The sequence below is a fragment of the Cavia porcellus genome, unplaced genomic scaffold, assembly GCF_034190915.1.
Source record: "Cavia porcellus strain 051 isolate PalLab524CR breed Dunkin Hartley unplaced genomic scaffold, mCavPor4.1 scaffold_1, whole genome shotgun sequence".
NCBI classification, from domain to species: Eukaryota; Metazoa; Chordata; class Mammalia; order Rodentia; family Caviidae; genus Cavia; species Cavia porcellus.
In genome coordinates, this window is record NW_026947484.1 from 200,694,138 (window position 1) to 200,714,167 (window position 20,030).

General features: G+C 48.6%; 1 protein-coding gene across 3 annotated transcripts in view; it reads left to right on the plus strand.

Annotated features, from left to right (window-relative positions):
* Mvb12b (multivesicular body subunit 12B) overlaps positions 1-20,030 on the plus strand; it is a 163,820-nt gene that overhangs the window by 44,097 nt on the left and 99,693 nt on the right. For all 3 annotated transcript variants that reach the window (XM_063227666.1, XM_063227674.1, XM_063227668.1), the window contains exons 3-4: positions 9,130-9,237; positions 14,236-14,332. In XM_063227666.1, the coding sequence (XP_063083736.1) occupies positions 9,130-9,237; positions 14,236-14,332 (205 nt within the window). The remainder of the gene's footprint in view (positions 1-9,129; positions 9,238-14,235; positions 14,333-20,030) is intronic.

Sequence of the window (20,030 nt, forward strand, 5' to 3'; positions counted from 1 at the left end):
GCTATGTCAGTGTGTGTACTGCTCAGCAGATGTTTGTTGCCTCACAGTTTGGTCAGAATTTTTTGTGAATGATCGGTCATCATCGTGTGTAATGTGTTCCTCTTCCTAGGCAGACGAAACTTTATCTAATGGGGTACGGCCATGGCTCTTGTGGACACTTTCTTTTTCTCATTGATCTGGTGGATTTTAGTCTTTGTTTCCTGATTTTAGATGTTCATTCCCTGTCAGTGCTGTCCTCACTGTTCATCATTGGGAGTGTATTTTTGCTTAGTGTGTGTGTGTCTTTGTGGTATCCAAGTTTTTAGGTGTAGGGAACTAAAATTCATTGGTACCCTAGTAGACATGTAAAGAAATATAAGGATATTTCTTTAATAATTCCTTCCAGAAGGATACAGTTATTACACAGTTTTGCTCAAAGTTTGAAAGCCTTGGTTTCACAGCTAATCTTTTTTTTTTTTTTTTGTCTTTTTCCTTTTTATCGGTACCAGGGATTGAACTCATGACTGCCTGCTTGTAAGGCAGGCGCTTATGCCGCTGAGCTAAATCCCCAGTCCCTTCACAGCTAATCTTTAAGCCACCAAGATAAGGCTTTGCTGTGGGCAGGACTCCGATTTAGTTTTTGTTCCATGGTGACTGCCGGGCTCTGGGTGTTGCGGTCAGAACAGTCTGTGTTTCAGTGTCTGGCGTCAGCAGGGCCCCAGGACAGACTGAGTGTCCCAGGCCAGGACGTGAGCGCCCCTGACACTGAGGCAGAGTCAGGAGCACTCCCGGCCCAGGCCCTCCTTCCTGGTGACCTGGACAGAGCAGGGCTGTGGCTATGCTGCCCATGTGGGATCTCTCAGCCCCAAGAGCTAAGTGCCACATGGGACTTCCTGTGCCCCTCTGGAGGTGCCCAACCAGGGGGTCCCTGGGGCCCCAGATAGAAGCAGGGCTCTGCCTCTTCCTGCCTGTGCACTGAGAGTCCATCCTCTCTGGGCAGCTGGGCACCAGTAGGGTGGACAAAGCCCAGCTTTGCTCACCTCAGCCTTTGTGCGTTGCTGTGATTCTGCCTTCACTCCGTGGCTCGTGTAGCCAAGTGTCACACAGCTGGTGGTGTATTTTTACCGGGGCAATGGGCCGGTTGCTTGGGAAAATAAATAATGTAAGATCCTTATGCTAAGGACCGGAGATTATAATCAGTAAGGAACATTTTTGAGTGTCTGTGTGTCTCAGAGCTTACCCTAAGTGCTTTGCAAAAACAGCTTTATGGAGATGCACTTTGCATACCCTGAAATCCATTCTTTTAAAGTACATACAGGTGGTTTCTGCTGTGTTCACAGAGTTGCACAGCCATCACCATCACCCCCAGAAGAACCCTCACTGTTAGTGGTGCTCTACATTTCTCTCTACTTTCTACATTGGTGGACTTTCCTTTTCTGAACATTTTATATGAACAAAATCATATAATATATGAACTTGTGTGCTTATCTTATTTTAGTTAGCATGATGTTTTCCATCTCTGTCCATGTTGTATTGGTACTTCATTCCTTTTCATGAGTGAGTAATATTCATAGCACACATTCTGTTCCATCAGTTGACAGACATTTGCCTTGTTTGTGTTACTTGGTGACTATGAAAAAAAAATGCTTCAGTGAATATTCACATGCAAGTTTTGGGGTACATGTCTCTTGGGTATATACCTGGAGATGGAATTGCTGCAGCACAGGGTAACTCTGTGTTTGATATTTGAAGGATCTAGCAGACTGTTAGGTGACCACACCAGGCACAGTGCCAGCAGGGTGCCAGGGTTTGGATTGTCCATGTCCTTGCCAACATTCATTATTGTCTTCTCACTTACAGCTCTTGCAGTGAGCCTGAAGTGGTAGCTCATGTTATGTGTTTTTCTGTGCTATCTCACACTTAATCCCCACAAGCAGTCCCGTGAGGTAGATATTACTATTTTCTCTTTTCCCTTGAGGCTCAGAAGCCCCAGTATGACTCGGGATCTGGAGAGGAAGCAGCAGAGTTGGACTTGAGTTCAAATCCATCTGCTCAAAACATCCAGCTTCTCTCTGCTGGTATTACCAGGGCGGCTGTGCGGTGGCAGCTTACTTCAGCCAGGCCCCATGCGGTGACACCACTTTCAACAACAAAGATGGGCCTGGGGACAACAGGAGCTGAAGCAAGGGCAGGGCTAGGGTCTGGGTATAGTTAGGCAAGAGCCAGAGGGAAGCAGAGCCGTGCAGCCTCGTGTTACCTAGAGGGCGAGCCCTGCAGGGCAGGCGCCCTGTGAGTAACGGGAACAACCCAGAGGCTGCAAAAGGCCCACGTGTCTGGGGGACAGAGATGTGCATTCTATTTCTTATGCTAATAAGTATTAGACATTTCAGCTGCAGGTCTGGGGCAGACTGGAGCGCTCTGTTTGGAAGCAAACCAGACCAGACCAGAAAACACCCAGGAGTTATAGGCTGGTCATCAGAGCCGTGGTTGGCTTGTTGTTTGCTTTCTGGTTTGCAGAGAGCCTTTGGCGCGAGCCTCTGCCTGGATCCGGAAGGCGGGTTCCTAAGGCTCCTGCCACTCACGCTCTGCCCCTGCCGCTCTGACTTAGCACTTAAGTGGTTCCAAGGTCTGCGCTGGTCCAAGCCTGTGCGTTCCACAGTCAATGATTTAACACATCAGGCGCCTTTGAACTTTCTTCTTGTTCATCGTGTCAGCCAGATATTTCCTCTGGAATGTCTGCAGCATTTCCTGGCCTCCTGCATTGCTTGCTGTCTGCTTTCTGTCTCTGAATTGTGGGTGGGCTCTCTTTTCAAGACCAGGGTGTAAACAGGTTGATGAAATTAGTGGCTAGCGGTGTCTCTGGAGAGCCTCTCCTTGGCGAGGGGCACTTGATCCTGAGGTTGAAAAAGCTCTCACACTGTCATGATTTAGTGTGCGGCTCCTCTCCAGGTGGCTTAGTGGGGTAGGTGATTGATTTACAAGCTATTTCTCAAGTTTAAATCCGGTAGATTTTAAATTTCCTAACCCATGAGATGAAGTCTTTATAAGTGCTATGTTTTCATATTATAAAACTATATATGCTTGTTACCTGCCTAAATGAGAAAATACGGGCAAGCAAAAGGATGTGTTCCTTTCTTTTAAATGCCCATAAAGTCAATGTGCAGAGGCCAGTGACCCTTTGCTTTTTTTCTGTATCTAGCTACTTTCGTATACAGATGATTTTAAAGCACAGTGTTGATATTGTCTGTCTGTATGAACAGAGCCCCCGCAGACATGGGTGGCCACTGTTCCCTCCCCCGGCAGGTCTCCTAGGTCAGGTCCTTTCCTGCCTGAGCTCAGCCTCACAGCACACCTCCCTACCCCTTCCTGAGCAGCACGGTCCCCTCCCTCCCCTACATTGGCTGTCCCTGTCACCTGTTCGACATTGTGAAAGGCCCGTGTTCTCTCACACTGCTTTATGTTTGCTTCATGTCTTTCCCGCCTAGGATGCAGCTCCTGTGGATCGGAGACCTCAGCTCTGGGCAGCCTCGGGCACCCAGAAGCCCAGGATGGCTGCAGTGAGGGGATCTGTGCACAAAGCCGACCATGTCCTCAGAGCCCACTACAAACAGAATTCCTGGTCACGAGGCGTGGAGGCTTTTAAGGCTTTTGATACACAGTGCCAAGCTCATCTAAGTCAGTGATGTACCTGTGTCCTGCTGCCCCCTTGGTACTGTCACCCACCTCCCAAGTGTCTTCATCAGTGTGGCCAAGATCACATGCTCTCTTTTTAATAACTATTCGAGTCTAACATGTTTCCACGTCCGCTGGCCATCTGTGTAGCCCCCTGGATTGCTGATGGATGGCCTCAGCCCATTTCGTGACTAAAGCATTTGCCTTTTGCCTGGTGCCTTACGAGAGCTATTTGTGTGTGCCTTTGGGAAGTGGTTTTCTCCCCACTGATCATGTCACAGGTAGAAGGTGGTGTGCACATATCCTCCTAAGAGCTACACCAACCACGGCGTGGACACCCCGTGGTTTATTTAACCCATGTTCTTTTGTTCCTCAGCTTCCTTACCAGTGAGTCAGGCCTGACTGGTCCCACCATTGGGATAATGAGTCACTTACACCAGTGATTGGACGAGACTGAGCGCTGTAGGAGCAGAGGCTGGGGTGGGCAGGCTTGCAGGCAGAGAGCAGAGGGGGCGTGGAAAAGAGGGCAGACGGCCACTGTCTGTGTGCCAGCCCCGAGGCCCCCTGGGCCCAGAGCACACTGTCTTCCCAGGTTGGTAGCCTGGGCTCCTCTCATTTTCCGAGTGCCTGTGTCCTTGTGCACTGTCCTTCACTGGGGAACCTGGGGCACCTCTGTGTCTGACAAGGATTTAATTAACACACTGGGCCTACCCTACTGTATGAGGCCTCTTAAAGCCATGAGGGCAGCTAGCTGAGACTTAGTTCTCACAAAATGAATTAAGTGATTTTGGTGTAAGAAAATGAGAGTGACTGTGTCTTTATTCTGTTTCCTGATGTTGTAACAGGATGTCACAGACTGGGTGGATTATAAACAATTTCTGCTCATTTGGCCCAGGGTTCCAGAGGCCGGGACACCCACCCTCCGGGGCCTGCGTGTGGTGCAGGCCTGCTGCTATAGTAACTGGGCAGAAGGTGTCCCGAGGCTGGGGTGCAAGAAATAAAGAGTAGGGGCCAAGCGCCTGCTGCTGGAGGATCGTGTGGGGCCCTCAGAGCCTGTACCTCTTAACACTGTTGCACGGGCGACGTATCCCACACAGGATTAGGGAGGGATGTATAAACCGTAACACATGGCTTGTCTTCCACTTCTGTCATCAGAGCCCAGCACTCAAACCCTGCAGCCTTCAGAAAGTGTCCTCAAGGGTCCCCTCATCTGGGCATTCGGCCCTGTATTGATCTTTATATCCCCGTTCCTTTTGCCATGGTGACACCTGGTGGATCTCTGCAATGGCTCGTCTGCCTGAGTGGGTCCTTGGGGTTGATCCAGGTAGCCTGCTCAGCCCCTCAGTGCTCTGACAGCCTCCACCCAAGGCAGGGCTCCGGCAGTCTGGTTCTCACCTGGGAGGTGAGTGTTCTCAGTGCTGGTGGCCAGGTTTTCTTAAGTGTTCATTTTGTCCTCCGTAAATTGGGAGGCCATAATGCCGGTATCCCTGGCCGTGTGTGTGTGTGTGTGTGTGTGTGTGTGTGTGTGTGTGTCCACACGCATGCTAACGCTTAAGTTTGATGGCTCCTGCAGACAGTAAGTACTGAGGAAAGACTCCAGCTCCACCTTGTCCTTTAGGTCAGGGAGGTTTCTCCCACTCTCCCTCAAGGGCTCCTCTACAGCCAGACGGTAGTACAGGTCAGTGGCCAGTAGCCAGTCTCCTGCCCGGAGGGCTACTCCCCGGTTTCCTGACACATTGTCCTCTGTACCTGCCAAGAAACGTGACCCCAGTCTGATTCCAGAGGAGGAAGTGAGAGGTTGGCACTGTGTGAGACAGAGGCCAATCCGCCACTCTTGGTGCTGCAGCACTGGCTGCCACCGTCCCAGAGATGCCCCTGGAGCTGTGGCTGCTCCTGGGGCGTCTGAAAGTTTACTTGCGGTGGATGCTAGCAGTGGGGAAGGCTGGGATCAGTGGCGGGCACCGCTCTGAGTGGGGTCACCTGCCTGGGAACGCACTGAGGCAGTCTCACCGCCAGGCAAGGAGCGTGCAGTGTGCCGCACTGGGTATTTGTCTAAAAGGAGTCACGAGTGTATACCTGCAGTTAGAAACCAGCACCAGAAGGCTATTAGGGAAGCTGTCAGCCTCGCCAGCCCATTCCCACCTCCTGCGGGTGTTGCTTTCAGCTCTTACACTGTCCCCTCTCTGCTGCTTTGTCTTTTTAAATTCGTGTTATTTTCTACTAGTTTTTTTCTTTTGTACCAAGACCCCTGAGTCTGATCCTTGCTGGTTGATACCTAGAAGCGAGGCACTGGCTCCTGGTTTGAGCTCCTGACTGAGTAGCCTGTTCGATGGTGGGCACTGCAGCAGGGCGCCCCTTTATCTGTGTGGGGTTCCTCCTCTAGTCCTCCTCAGTGTCTGCTGAGACAAGCGCTTCCTCATCCAGCATTGGGGAGAGGTCTGGAAGGGTGAGCTGCATGGTGGTGGTGGTGGGGACATCCCTTCATTGTGCAGATCTAGCTCCCCTGTTTTTAATCTGGAGGGCACCTGTTCCTCCAGCTCCTTCCCCACCTTCCTTCCCTCCAGCACCCTGAGCCTCACCAGCACACTTTCTGCAGAAACACTCCTGAAATGCATGTGGAATCTGGTAGTCTCTCAGCTTGGTTTGTGGACCTTGTTCTGGCCCAACCACTTCAGTGCTGAGCTCCCTCCCTCTCCCTGCAGCCCTATCTACCTCAGCAGTGTGTGGTACTGGGCCCTGGGCACTGAACTGGCCCTTGAAGACCATTACATTGTTGCCCCTTTCCCTGGCTAACTCCCACTTTTCCACAGCTCCAAGAATTTGTCGGCATCTCTCTTGTGTTTGGTTCTTCCCTTGCTCCTCATTTTAGTGGGTTCCTACTTTTGCTACTTGTCACTTTAGAAGAATATGGCAGGGAAGAGATCTGCCAATGCCCTGGTTATTTTGGGACACCCACTCCTGTACCCCAGGAAAGAGAGGAAGGTGGTGCAAACATGGGTGTGTGTGTGTGTGTGTGTGTGTGTGTGTGTGTGTGACCCATAACATGCTTTAGAGGCACTGTGATCAGCAGTCGTGTGAAACACAGAAAATTGTTTTGGGAATAAGGCAGAGAACAGACAAGCGAACCAGAAGCACAGGTGGCCTCAGTGCTGCAGTGGGTACATGCTTCACAGTGGGGCATTTGGGAGTGGAGGGAGGAAGATCCTGGGTACTAAAGAGGTCCAAGTGTCCCACTCAGCTCAGTGGGTTCAGTCTTAAAAACTTTATTTAAAAACATTCTTAGTCCCTCGCCTGGGGGGGGGGGCGGGCAGAGTGTGTGACTCTGACTTTGCTCTGATTCAGCGGTTGATTCCTTCTTTATTTTAGCAAGTTTTGATAGAGCCCACCTGTGTCAGGCTCTGCTTGGTTCAGGGGGTAAAATGGGAAGCAGAAGAGGCATTGGCCTGGTCCCAGTGAAGCTTATAATCCAGGCCAGATGGCTGGGGGCGAACCCCCACATGTGTATTTGCCTTTGAAGATCAGATCGAGGTCCAGAGATGGGGAAGGCATCTCAGAGGACTGTGGGTGGGAACGGAAACCCAAGGGACGTTTTTGGACTTTTTGGATCCTGACATTTATGACAGACCTGGTTTGATGTCAGACCACAGTGTCCTCATGTCAGCTCAGAAATGCTGGGCAGTCTTTGCAAATGCTCTGTGGAGTGCTCTAGCCCAGCAGTGACTCCAGCAGGACAGAATGTCCACAGTACCCAGGTGGACATTGGACTTCTGAAGCCACTGGGCTTCCAGGCAGGTCTGTTTGGGGATTCCATGGCACCATTTCCTCACCAGGTCTTTGGCTCCCCACCACCCACCCCAGCCTTCCTGGTCCACTTCACACTGTGCCATTTGTCTTGAAGATGGTTAGCTGGGGGAGGTTCTCCGTGTGACTGAACGGGAGAGGCGGTTGGGTCCATCTCTTGTAGGAGGAAGGCAAGCTGTGGAGGCCGAGACCACAGCCCGCAGTCTCACACTTTCCTGGAATCTCCAAGTGGGCCATTGGGGGGAAACCACTTACAAAGCCGCTCCACTTTCTTCAGAGCGTGAGGGGTCACTGCACGCATACGGAGCAGACGGCTCCTAAAATTATCCCCATACCAATCCTCCTTCGGCTTTCAGGTCAAAGAGATTTATATACTCAGCATAAGGGCCTTTTTTTCCTGGTGCTTGTGTTTGTTAATTTACAATTGTTCTATTTGAAAAACAAGCTTCTTTTCTAGTGTCAGCTGACTTTGTGGCTTCTCCTCCACAGAGAGCGTAGGCACCAGGCTTGTCCTGGGGAGCCCCCACCACTGCACCTGGGCCTGTCAGGGCCAGGACTGCGGATACAGTGTGGTGCACGCATTCAGTGCGCATGGGATGAGCCCGGATCACAGCGGCTGTGGGTAAAGAAAGGAGCCGCTCTCAGCACTTTGTCAGAATGGCCAGCAGCTTGTCAGATCAAGGCTTAGACCTTGATCTAGGAAAAGCCTCCAGGGAACAACCCCAAAGCAGTCCAAAAACGGACAGTTGAAGACCCCTTCCCATAGGTCCTGAAAGGTGGGGCTGGCCTTCTCCCCTTCAGGGCCCTGGCTTCATGGGCCTGGCACTGTGTGGAAAGTGATTGCTTGTCACCTGGTGCCATGATGTTGTCGCACTGGGCTGCTGGACCCAGCCCAGGCCACCTAGAAAAACAACAGCCTGGAGAGAGAGGAAGGAAGGGAACAGCAGGCTCCTCTGGCCCTCTGCTCCTCCGTCCAGTTGCCTTGTGAAGCCACAGCATGCACATGACTGTGCCTGCTCCCCAGTCCAGGGCAGTCAGGCAGATTAAAACGTTTCCTGGAGGACAATTTCTACAGCTGGATGTGAGAAAATGGCTTCCTAGTGAGACCAGAACAGGGAACTGATTGTTTTTATTCTATCATGAGGCAGTTTCTGACCTCAAATTCCACCTTCAAGGCTCGTAGCAAGAAGATGGTGCAGTGTGGAACCAGTTTTCCTGACCCATTTCCTCCGGAACCCCTTGGCAGAAGTGCCCAGAAACCCCTGCCAGGTCCCCCACAGGCAGTGCCTCCCAGGTGCATTTCACAGCCCATCGGGCCTTCTCTGCACCCTGCCCCGTCCCTGGAGTGCATGGTAATAAGCAGCCGATGTGCTGACTTCCCAGCCCCTTCTTGGTCCATTACAACAAAAGTTGCTCTTTTCTCATTAGGACCATTTTTTTGTCAGGGTGTCTTTAATCAGTGGCTTCCCCAGGGACAATATTTTTAGAAGTTGTATTTTTCACACTCTCTCTTTTCCCCTTTGGAAACTCTTTTCCTAGTGCCTGGTGAAACGAACTAATGAGATGCCCTGAGAATTCGGGCCAGTGTTAATTGGAGCAGGTACGGAGGGGCCGCGTGTGCACACCTTCAGTTCCATCTTGTCTCACCTGCGGTCCTCTCCTGTCTCTCCGGTGCAGGTTGCGCAGACAGCAGATGGTGTGGACGCTGACCTCTGGAAAGACGGCTTGTTCAAGTCCAAGGTTACCAGATACCTGTGTTTCACCAGATCATTCTCCAAAGAAAATGTAAGTCTAGCAGTAATTTCCATTTGCTGAGTGAGCAGGAGTAACATATATTCCTGCTCGGAATTTTCTCTTTTTGTTGTTGTGGTTTATTTTCATTACCTTATTAATTTATCTAAGGTTTTAGTGAACTGGGTAGAATCAGCAGCCGGCGCTGTGTTTCATTTATTAACAGTGTTATTAACCACGTACCCAAGTGTACAGTGAATTCCATTAAAATGTGCTCTCAGAAGGAAACCAGGAAATTTCTCTTGCAGCTCTCATTTGCCTACCTTTCCTCCAAGTGACAAATCACAGACCAGTTTGGATGTGAGTCATCCGGTGGAGTGGATTTAATGCAGCCCCGATGAAAGGAAGACTCATATCACATAGGCACACGCGCACGCACACACACACACACACACACACACACACACACACACACTTACACACTCATTCCCCACCCCCAGTCCCAGACCTGGCCTTGTTTCAAAGGAGATTTTTTTTCCATTTTGGGTCTCTAGGTGACAGGACATTTCATTATTTTTATAAGAAAGCATCTATATGTGCCCATTTCCTAGCATGCTCTTTTTGGTACCTGGGCCCAAAATTAGGAAACTTTAAAGACATAAAAGGCTTTCCTTTTAAGGAATTTTAATAGGTGGCTTAGAAAAACAAGAAGTAGCGTTAGCGATCTCCTGTGCTGCAGGGCTGCTCTGAGCTCCCTGCATGTGCAGGTCGGTCTCCCCTTAGACAGTGGCTCCCAGCATTACCTCCTTTCCCTAAGGGATGACATTGAGATTCAAGAGTTTCAGGCTTGCCCCAAGCCAGTTGTCTTCTCTGACCCAAATATATGGAGCAGTCAGATTTTTCATTTTTAAGGGGGATGCTGTATTGTTGGTTTAAATGTTTTTGTCTCTTTCCTGGGCACGTAATTATTTTTTGAGATATTTTTACCAATTTTAAAACTGATTATGTCTATGGTTAAACAAAACAAAACAAAAACAAGAGGATCAAGAGATAGATTCAGAAGGGGCAGGGAGGGGAAGAGAAGAGGGAGTAAAGAAAATTAAGACGTTTTATGTACGTGTAGCAACTCCCCCAGTGAATGTAATCATTGTGTACTGCAAACATGTACTAATAAAAATTTAAAAATTAAAAGAGAAAAACCAAACCAACACAAGAACTTCATACATCATGCAGAAGCCTGAAAGAGAGAAGTTTTTCTCCCCACCTCAGCCCCTGGCCAGGGTGCTGTCGTGGGTCCCTTCCATGTTTGCTGACTATGGACCGCTGGCCTGCACCCTTCCACCCCCCACCCCTGTTATTTGTTGATGACATTATGTTAGAAGAATGATTTCTCATGTGCCCAAGACTAGGGGTAAAATCTCCTAATTACACAAGCAGTATATTTCCTTGTTATAAAGTGTAGCATCTATGGAGTCAGGCAAAGTGTAGATGCTAAGATCAAGGAGTCTTTTTGATACAGGGCGCGAGTGCCTCTTCTGTACCAGGGAGATGGTGGCTGAGCCAGAGCGTTCCCCTGTGGTTGTGCCTTGAGCTTGCTGTGCATGGTGCAGGTCCCTGGGATTCACCCTGATCTGAGGACAACCGAAGAACAGGTCTGATGGTGCTGTTGCCCTCCCAGACTTCTGGCTCATGGGGTCATCAGCCCCACGGCCTATCCTTCCTGCCCGCCCTCCCACAGGGTACCACCAACTCTTTTGTCCTGGAATTTACTCCTGCTCTTCTCTGAGCCTAGTTCTGATTTTAGCTCTTGTCACCTCTGTTCTGTCCACTGGCCGCTCTTCCTGTGGCAGGTCAGCATCCTCATCACAGCTTGGGCTGTGTCCAGGAGTCCAGGATGCCTGTCCACACAGTCTCCCCTTGTGGTTTCCACGTGTTTCTTCCTGGCCTTCCCTGCCCAGAGAGGCTCTAGTTCTGCAGTCTCAGAGGACAACCACCATCTCTGTGACCCCTTTTGGTTTTGGTTTTGGTTGTATTTTCCCCCAAAAGCTGTTATTCTTCTGTCTCCCCAGGGGTGGGGAAGGTTACAAGTCCACCATGGCAGAGAGAAGTCCCTGGGCTTGTTAGTTCTGGGAGTCTTGAGTGGGTGCTAGAGACAGCTCATTGATCTCACAGTCCTTCATGGGGTACGAGATGAAGGGGTACGAGAAAGCAAAGAGCAAAGGCCTGGGAGTCACCCTCACAAGACTGGTGGGAAGAACGAATGAGTCCCAAACAATCAAGCCAAAGATTTGGGATCAAATCAGAGGTGCAGCAGGGGCCCATTGCAACCCAGGACATCTGACCTGTCCCAGCCCTGCAGTCTGAGCCAAGGCTTTGCAGAACACAAATCTTACAACTGCGCAGGAAGGTATGGGATCTCAAGACTGGGAAGACCCTTAATTAGGCAACTTGAGACTCCCAGCGTAGGAGTTTGGGGAGCCTCCTTGGGAACCTAAATTCTTTTCCCCCAATAATGCTATTAATACAGAAACCCGGCTTTGGAGTGACATTACTTCCTGGGGAAAGATCGAGATTAATTGCTCTTTTCATGCCCTGTACTTTCTGCATTACCTGTAATAATAATGTACATAGATTAGGTAGGGAGGATATTAAACAGAAGGATTTATGAACATTTGAATATTAAGTTGGTTATCTGTGGCTACCTTAAATGCAAGGTTGTCAAAAATAATTACAGTATACTAGCAAATACTGGCTACCAGAGACAATATAAATACCCTGAGTCAGTACATATTGGGCTTTTGGCATGAATCATTTGCTCAACAAGGATTGGGAATACGTTCTTCATATTTATGAGGAGGAAATGAAGGAGTGCACGGTGGGGGAGGGGAGAGGAACAAGCAAAATTAATGGTGTCGCAGACCTACAGGATTAAACCCTGTGTGTAGCAGCAAGGAGGCCACACTCGGGCTGTGGGAAGCTTCCATGGCGGAGCCCCCCGTTTTGTATGCACAGGAGGGTTTCCCGATGCTTCTTTTAATGGCCGCATCACCAATGTTCTGGTTTTATGATCAGGGAGATTCGTAGAGGGTGTAGGGTGTGGGGTCGCTAAGTGGTTTGCAGTTGACTTCTGTGAAGCCCAACTTGTCAAGCAGAAGACATTTGAGAAGGGTATTGATGAATGCCCATCCATCTCCAGGGCAGCAAAACATGCCCGGTTGTTAATTTCTCAATGCAGAAAGCAGTGATGACATGGAAAGGCAACTGCTCTGAAAAAAAAATTGTGATAGATTAGATCAGGCGATTGTGAGAGCAGCTGATGTTTGCAAGTTAGGCGAATGGTTCAAGCCCTTCCTGCAGGGCCAGAGGTTTACTCCACATCAGGGAAGCCTGCACGTTCCATTTGCTGTGCTGAAAATCGTCTGAGACCCAGCACCTGAGATACAAAATTGTTGGCAAATACCAGAGTGCTGAGAGAGAGGCAGTTTTGTGACGACAGGGCCACGGAAACACTGGCCGGAGGTCACACTTTCCACTGCGACCTTCATAGTTCAATTGAAGAAGTTACTCCATTTGTGCATTTTAATTCATTGTGTATTCACTGAACATGCTTCCAGGATTTTTATGGTATGGTTTAGATTTGCCCTCCAAGCAAATCCGATTTGACTTTTGACTCTCAGATAACACCCCATGGAAAAATGTACCCAGCAAATAATTATCCACTACCCAGGATGGGTCAAGAACAGTGCCAGGTTTGGATTTACAGGAGGAGTAGTTTCTTAAGTTCTAGTGGAGAGACAGAAAAGATATTAAACAAATAATCTTACAAATATAGACATTGACACGAAGGTAACCAGGAAGTGCCCAGAGAGAGGATGATGGCTTCATTTACTCAGAGAAAATTCCCTGCTAGCTTTCAGAAACGCCGGTACCACCCAGACAGAGGTGGGGTCTGGGACCCCAGGCACAGAGACAGAGACAGGAGCTCTTCCCTGAGAAGTAGGAACAGTGACCTGAGGGGTTGCCACTAGGGCAGGGTGACAGGCTGACCCTCCGATGTTCACGCAGGTTCATAGACAAGTGTGAGAACCAAGGCCTGTGCACACTGGGCTTCAGGGATGAGGCATTTCTGGAGAATGGGCACACAGTGCAGCGCCAGTACCCTAACAGAAGAGATTTGGGATCGGAGCCCATCATTCTTCCCTTAACTGGCTCTAACTAGAGACAGCGGAACTAGGATGCAGACAACTCTGAAGATGGTAATGAAATCTCCACGGTGGCCCTGTGTATTTACATTATAGGGCAGATTTCTTCAGGCTGTTTCCAGTGTAAAATGCAGGCTGCTAGTGCTGGTGTGTTCACAAAGAATTCTCTCTTGCAATTATAGAATGGTGCTGTACTGTCTTCAAAAGATGTTTTTACACTGGTTACAGAAACTGTGCACAGTGGACCGCATATACTACTACTAAATAGGAGCTTTAAGAGCCTTGTGCGTGTCGTTTGAGAAGATGTGCAATACTGAGGCAGCCCGGCTTTCACTCTGCCTTAGTTTATGATTCTTGGGATTTTGTAAAATGTATCTAGCCACCTAAGTGTGTGTCAGTATGAAGAGCAATGATCACTTAGGAGTGGGATTGATACCTTTTGGTTTAGATTCCACTCACCCTTGCAAGTGCTCCAGAAATCTGCTGTTTCTAAAGCCTACTGGACCTGAGATCAGCTGCTCAGGGCTGAGTGGTGGCCAGATCTGGGGACACGTGCACAGCTGCCCTCTGCTGGGTTATGTCTACAGCGTCTTCTGGGTTGTTTATCCAGCTCACAAAGGCCACATGTGAGTAAGTGGCTTTGAGGTTCTGCAGATGAAAGTATTTCCCGGGGGCCACCAGAGTCCCCGTGTAACCGCTGGGGAACATTAAGTGTCACCTACTCTAATTAACCTGCCGTAGTAAAGCTGCATGAGTCATTGTGTTAAATATGCATCTTGAAGGCAGAATAGCAAACCCACTGCAGGCACGGTGACATTAACAGTCTGTGTCTCTTTTCTTTCTTCCCAAGAGTCATTTGGGGAATGTGTTAGTGGACATGAAGCTCATTGACATCAAGGACACGCTGCCCGTGGGCTTCATCCCCATCCAAGAGACGGTGGACACACGTGAGTCACCCTTTTGTTCTGCTCATTGCACAAGACTCTCCTTCCTCCAGGTGTATTTGCAAATCCATTTTTTGGGTGTTTTTGGGAGGTGTTTTCTGTTGGAAACATTTTTTTTTTTTTTGTCTTTTTCGTTTTTATCGGTACCAGGGATCGAACTCACGACTGCCTGCTTACAAGGCAGGCGCTTATGCCGCTGAGCTAAATCCCCAGCCTGGAAACATTTTAAGAGGGCTTCCCTCATGCCCCTGAACAAAGCCTGCTACTTCTGGTGCCCATCCCGGGTCCTCCAGGGGTTTGCAGCTGTTCTGGGCCGTAAATGAGTAAAAAGGGTCCCCATCCCTTGGAAGGTGCTTCCTGCTGAAGGAGAGTTCACTTGGGAAGGGGCATAAGCCTGGTGACGGCTTGTCTCTCATCCCCTGGTGTTGGTGGAGCTGAGCTTCTTGTAGGACCCAGAAGCCAAAGGGGGAAAAAACCATATGATGCATAGCGAGTTCAAGTGCAAGAGCGGGACCCATGTGGGGCCCGTGGAGCACACAGGGAAAGTGAGGACAAAAGGGCTGCGAGTGGAGCCACAGGATTGAGATTGGAGCAAATATTCTGGCCACTGAGCAATTCTGAGCTGAGCAGAAGCAAACCGCAGATGACTCAGAAGCTGCTCCGGGCCCCCGGGGACCTGGGGAGTTGGACCCTGCCATTCGGCCATGGAGGGGCGAAATGGACCTGGAAAGCCTCTGGACGCCTGTGCTTCCTCCTCGGGTGAAATCTAACTTGTTTTATTTGAGTGACTTGTTACCCAACTTTGTATAACCACAGTGGTGAAATAGGAACTAAAAAAGCAAACACAGAGGCCCGTTTTCTGTGGCATAGGGTTCATTTATGAAATTCCATCTTGTCCTGTGCCACGTGTGCTTTATCATTCTGTGGTTGGTCCCACTGTGAACCCCTCTTCATTTGCCTTTTTCTTACTGGCTTTGCATGCTAAAGAGACTTAAATAATAGACCCTCACCACACCTGTTATTTTAATAAAGCAAGTAGCCCCCCCCCTTGCAAAATGGTTTTTATTTTCTTTCTTTCTTTTTTTTTTTTTTTTTTGTCTTTTTCGTTTTTATCGGTACTGGGGATCGAACTCACGACTGCCCGCCTCCAAGGCAGGCGCTTATGCCGCTGAGCTAAACCCCCAGCCCCTGGTTTTTATTTTCTTGATGGTATCCTCACTTTCAGACTTTGAGTTGCTTTTTGTCATCTGCCATTATTTGTATTAGCTAATAATTATAATAACTGATACAGATCAATGTTTTCCATGTACTAGCCTCTGTGAGAAATGGTTTACCTATGTGATACTGTGCTGTCTCCAGAAAATCTGTCTTTAGAGATGGTATTATTATACCTATATTACATATGAGAAAACTGAGGCACAGTAAATACTCAGGGATTAAAGAGTTTAGCCAAAGTCACACATAGAATCCTCCCCACCTATAAGTAACTAGAATACATATAAATGTCACCTACCACTTTTATTTGCTATAAATGGAAACATGCTATATATCTGGGGTTTTTTTTTTTTTTTTGAGACAAGGTCTCACTGTGTAGTGCAGGCTGGCCTTGAACACTCTTGTGTAGCTCAGGTTGGCCTGGAACTCATGGTGATCCTCCTGCCCCAGCCCTCTTTAGTGCTGGGATGACAGGTGCACACCACCATGCCCAGCTATATGTAGTCTTTTGTGTCTGGCTTCTTTCACTTAGCATAATGTTTTCAAGGTTGGTCCATGTTTTCGCATGTATTAGTACTTCATTCTTTTTTATTGCCAAATAATGTCATTTGCTATGGATATGCCATTTTCTGGTGATTCATTCAACTGATGCATATTTCTGCTGCTTCTCCTCTCGGCTACTATGAATGCTAGTGCTCTGATAATTTCCGTGCAGGGTGCTGTATGGACACGCGTCCTTGGTTCCCTGGGGGATATGCCACCGTATGGAATTACCAGGCCATGGATGATCTTTGTTTCACCATTCGAGCGGCTGCGGCACTGTTTCCCAAAGGAGCTGCACCATTTCAGATTGCCTGAAATGGTAAAAGCTCTGAGACTTGTGATGTCCCCACATCTTCACCAACACCATTTTCATTCTGGCCATCCTCAGGGTGTGAAGAGGTCGCCCCTCCCTGCGGCCACTGTGCCATTGGCCATTTGTGTATCTCCTCGAAAGAAATGTATGTTCGGAGGCCTTGCTCATTTTGAAATGGATTGTCTTTTTATTCTTGAGTTGTAAGAATATTTAAATGCACACATTTTAATTAAGAAATCCCTGGTGTAGGTGGCAAAAAATCTCCTCCATTTCATGGGGTTTTTTTTTTTTTCACTTTCTGGATGGTGTCTTGTGAAATGCACAATTCCATCTTCAGGGTTCCACTGACGTGCTTTCCCCTTGTTGATTGGGCTTTTCATGTCGTACATTAGAACCCATGGCCTAATCTATTGCATTTTGTGCCTGTCTTTTTCTTTTAAGGGTTTTGTAGTTTTAGCTTTTACACTTATGCCCTAGATCCCTCTTTAGTTAATTTTTGTGAAAGAGGGTCCGTCTTTATCTTTTTGCACACCCAGGTTGTCCCGGCACTCTTTGTTGAAAAGACTTCCTTTTCCCCCGCTAGACTCCCACCATCCTTGCTGGGTATCACCCCCTGAAAGTGGGAAGTTTTATTTCTGGACGAGGAGTTCTTTGCATCTGTCTATCTCTCCTTGTGTAAGTACCACACATTCTTGATGATTGGAGCTTTGTAGCAGGTTTTGGAATGGGGTGTGTGGCTCTCCCACTTTGTTCTTTTTCAAGAATCATTTAGGCTATTCTGGGTCTCCTGAATTTCCACATGAATTTTGGCATTAGCTTGTCAGTTTACGCAAAGAAACCCGCTGCGATTTGGATGGGAAGGATGTTGAGTCTGTCGGTCAGTTTGGATGTATGTAGGTTTTGAGTGACTTCCTGGGGACACCTGTCCGAGTACTTGAGTCTACCAGGTCCTCCACAGCCTGCTGCCACCCTGGCTCACCAGACACATCCCTGGGCCTTCCACAGACCCTGCCCCCTCTGTGCTGTCCTCACACTTCTTTCTCATCTGACTCCGGTTATTTGGGGTGCTGTTTTTCCAGCCTGCAGCACCTTTCCCTCTGTTCACCCTGCCCACACCCTTTGTCCTTCAAGGGCAGCATCGGTGAACGTCAGTCGCTCACTGGCCCGAGGTTCCACTTCGCAGGCAGTTCGAGCTCCTCTTCACAGAGTCAGGGCCACGCAATGATGGCTGTGGGCCCGAGAGTTGCACAGAGGCCCCTCGGGAAGCCTGGTCCAGGGGGAGCCAGGCCGGCTGCAGGCTTGCTGTACCACGTGACAGACAAAATGTCTGTGCTGTGTCTCAGGGAGGGGCAGAAGTGACCGTGTGCCAGTCACCATGGCAGAAGCCAAAGAAGTGCTCAGCTCTACCCCAGATTTCTGTCTTTCTTGTGTTGGGACAGATTGCTGCCTGGTGTGGTTGGAGAAACATGGACTCTGGAGTCCATCTTGCCTAGTGTTCGGCTCTCCTACTTACAACTGTGGAACTCTGGGTAAATCCCATCACCCTCTTGGGCCTCAGTTGCCTTGTCTGTCAAGCAAGGGGACATGACCTGCCGCATAATGTTGCTGGTCATTTGCATCACAGCTGTTACATGTTTTCTTCATGCCTTTGCTACTTACATCTCTGAGGACAATCTATGTTTGCTTCATCTCTGGTTACCTGAGGTACCATCCCACCCAGCACCATGCCTTGCCTATCTCATGGCACCTTAAAGATAAGCTTATTATTGTCTGTGGCCAAACTGACATCCAGAAGTGTGGGTTTATGTTTCTACTAGTGATACAGGCTCATGCCTACCAGCATAGGTAACTCTGTGTTTAGTTTTGCTGTTTTAATTGTGCTTAATTATTACTTTATTATTTAATAGCAAGACTGAACTTTTTTTTTTGTCTTTTTGAGACAGGGTTTTACTATGCAGTTCAGGCTGACCTTGAGCTCACTTTGTAGCCCACGCTGGCCTCAAACTTGCAATGATCCTCCTATCTCAGCCTCCTGAGTGTTGGGATTACAGGTGTGAGCCACCGCACCTGGTTTAAGACTGAACATTTTCCCAAGTGTTTGCTGGCTACTTTACATATTATGAATTGTCTGCGTATCAACTGAAGTTGTTTTATAGACTCGTATTGCTTTTCCACTTTCCCCCCATGCTTTGTGCAGTTGTAAAATATGCCTTGATAATTTGTTTCTGACAACTCAGGGGCTTCGCATGTTCCTATGTGAGGTGCTGCAGAGCCCCAGCCTCCCCCCATCTCTGGAGAGTGCTAGTTTGGCCCACTTGTCTGGTGGCCTGCTGGGGACCAGCAGTCCTCTTTGGAAGCCTGGCCCCATGTCAGGGCTGCATTGGTCCTGTCTGTCAATGGACTTACCATACAGGAGGGCAAATGGGGCAGCCATTTCATTCTGGTCACAGGGCCATTTCCCGGGGGAGCCTTATGGTCAGCCGTGTGTCATGGGAGAGAGTATTTAAGGCCCCGATTTCATACAGTCAGCCAAAAAGATGAGACTCCTCTAATTAATTTAAAATACAGTTTAGTGCCGTCCACACAGCACTTACAAACGGGAAGGTCATTTGTTTCAGTAAAGTGCTGTGTACTTTCTCTGTGTTTATTAGCATGAGCGAACACATTTCTATTGACTATGTATAACATGTTTACTTAAAATTAGGCCTGCTTAAGCATGCGTAATGAGCGGCTGCATCCCTACCCCGGGTGTGCTGCAGAGAGAGAGAGATGAGGAGCCTCAAGTGGCAAGGCAGACACATGCGTTTGGATACCTGGAGAAAGGTCCCCCCTTGGCCCACTTTCCGAGGCCAATCTTAGCAGCTAGTAATTTTTGAAGGTAAAGGGTTGCCCCGACATGCTCCCCTCGGAGTGCCATTCCCACCTTATTAGAGATGGCGTTTGTTTGGGATCTGTGATCAGATCTGCTTCAGCCCCACTTCTACACCTGGGAAAAGGACTCACAGCATTTCCAGTTTCAATCTGGCTTTTTAAAATATTTCCACCCTCAACCCAGAAAACAACAACTGCCAAGTAGTACCACAAATTCTATCCTTGCTGAACGTGCAGGCAGGGCTGCCACCCCTTCGCCCACTCCTTGGTTTAAATGTGCTACGAATGTTCATGTTTTCTGCCACAAAATGGGAAGGTCTTAAAGGTCAATACCAAGCGGAGACATCAATTTTGTACTCAATGCACCCTTGTCATTTTGATAGTAAGCTTCCTCCTGGCTTTTCTTTGCTGACCACTTACGATGTGCCAGCCTTGACCAAGGGAATCAAGCATTATCACTTTGTGTCCACTGGAAGTCCCTGTGGGGTGGGGTGTAACCAATCTCTTTACGAATAACAAAACTGAGGTTCAAAAGGACTAAGTAACCCACCTAAGGGCACAGTACCAGAACATGGCAGAAAGACAGCTTCAACTCAGATTCTACAGACTCATGGGTTGTTTGAAATATGTATTCAAAACCACAAGTAGATAATTTTAAAAAACCCACCTCATTGGTGACCACTGGCAGTTGCAAGGACCGAATCATTACACTAAGACTTGATGAGTACGAGGAAAGAACCACACACTCTGTCCTAGATA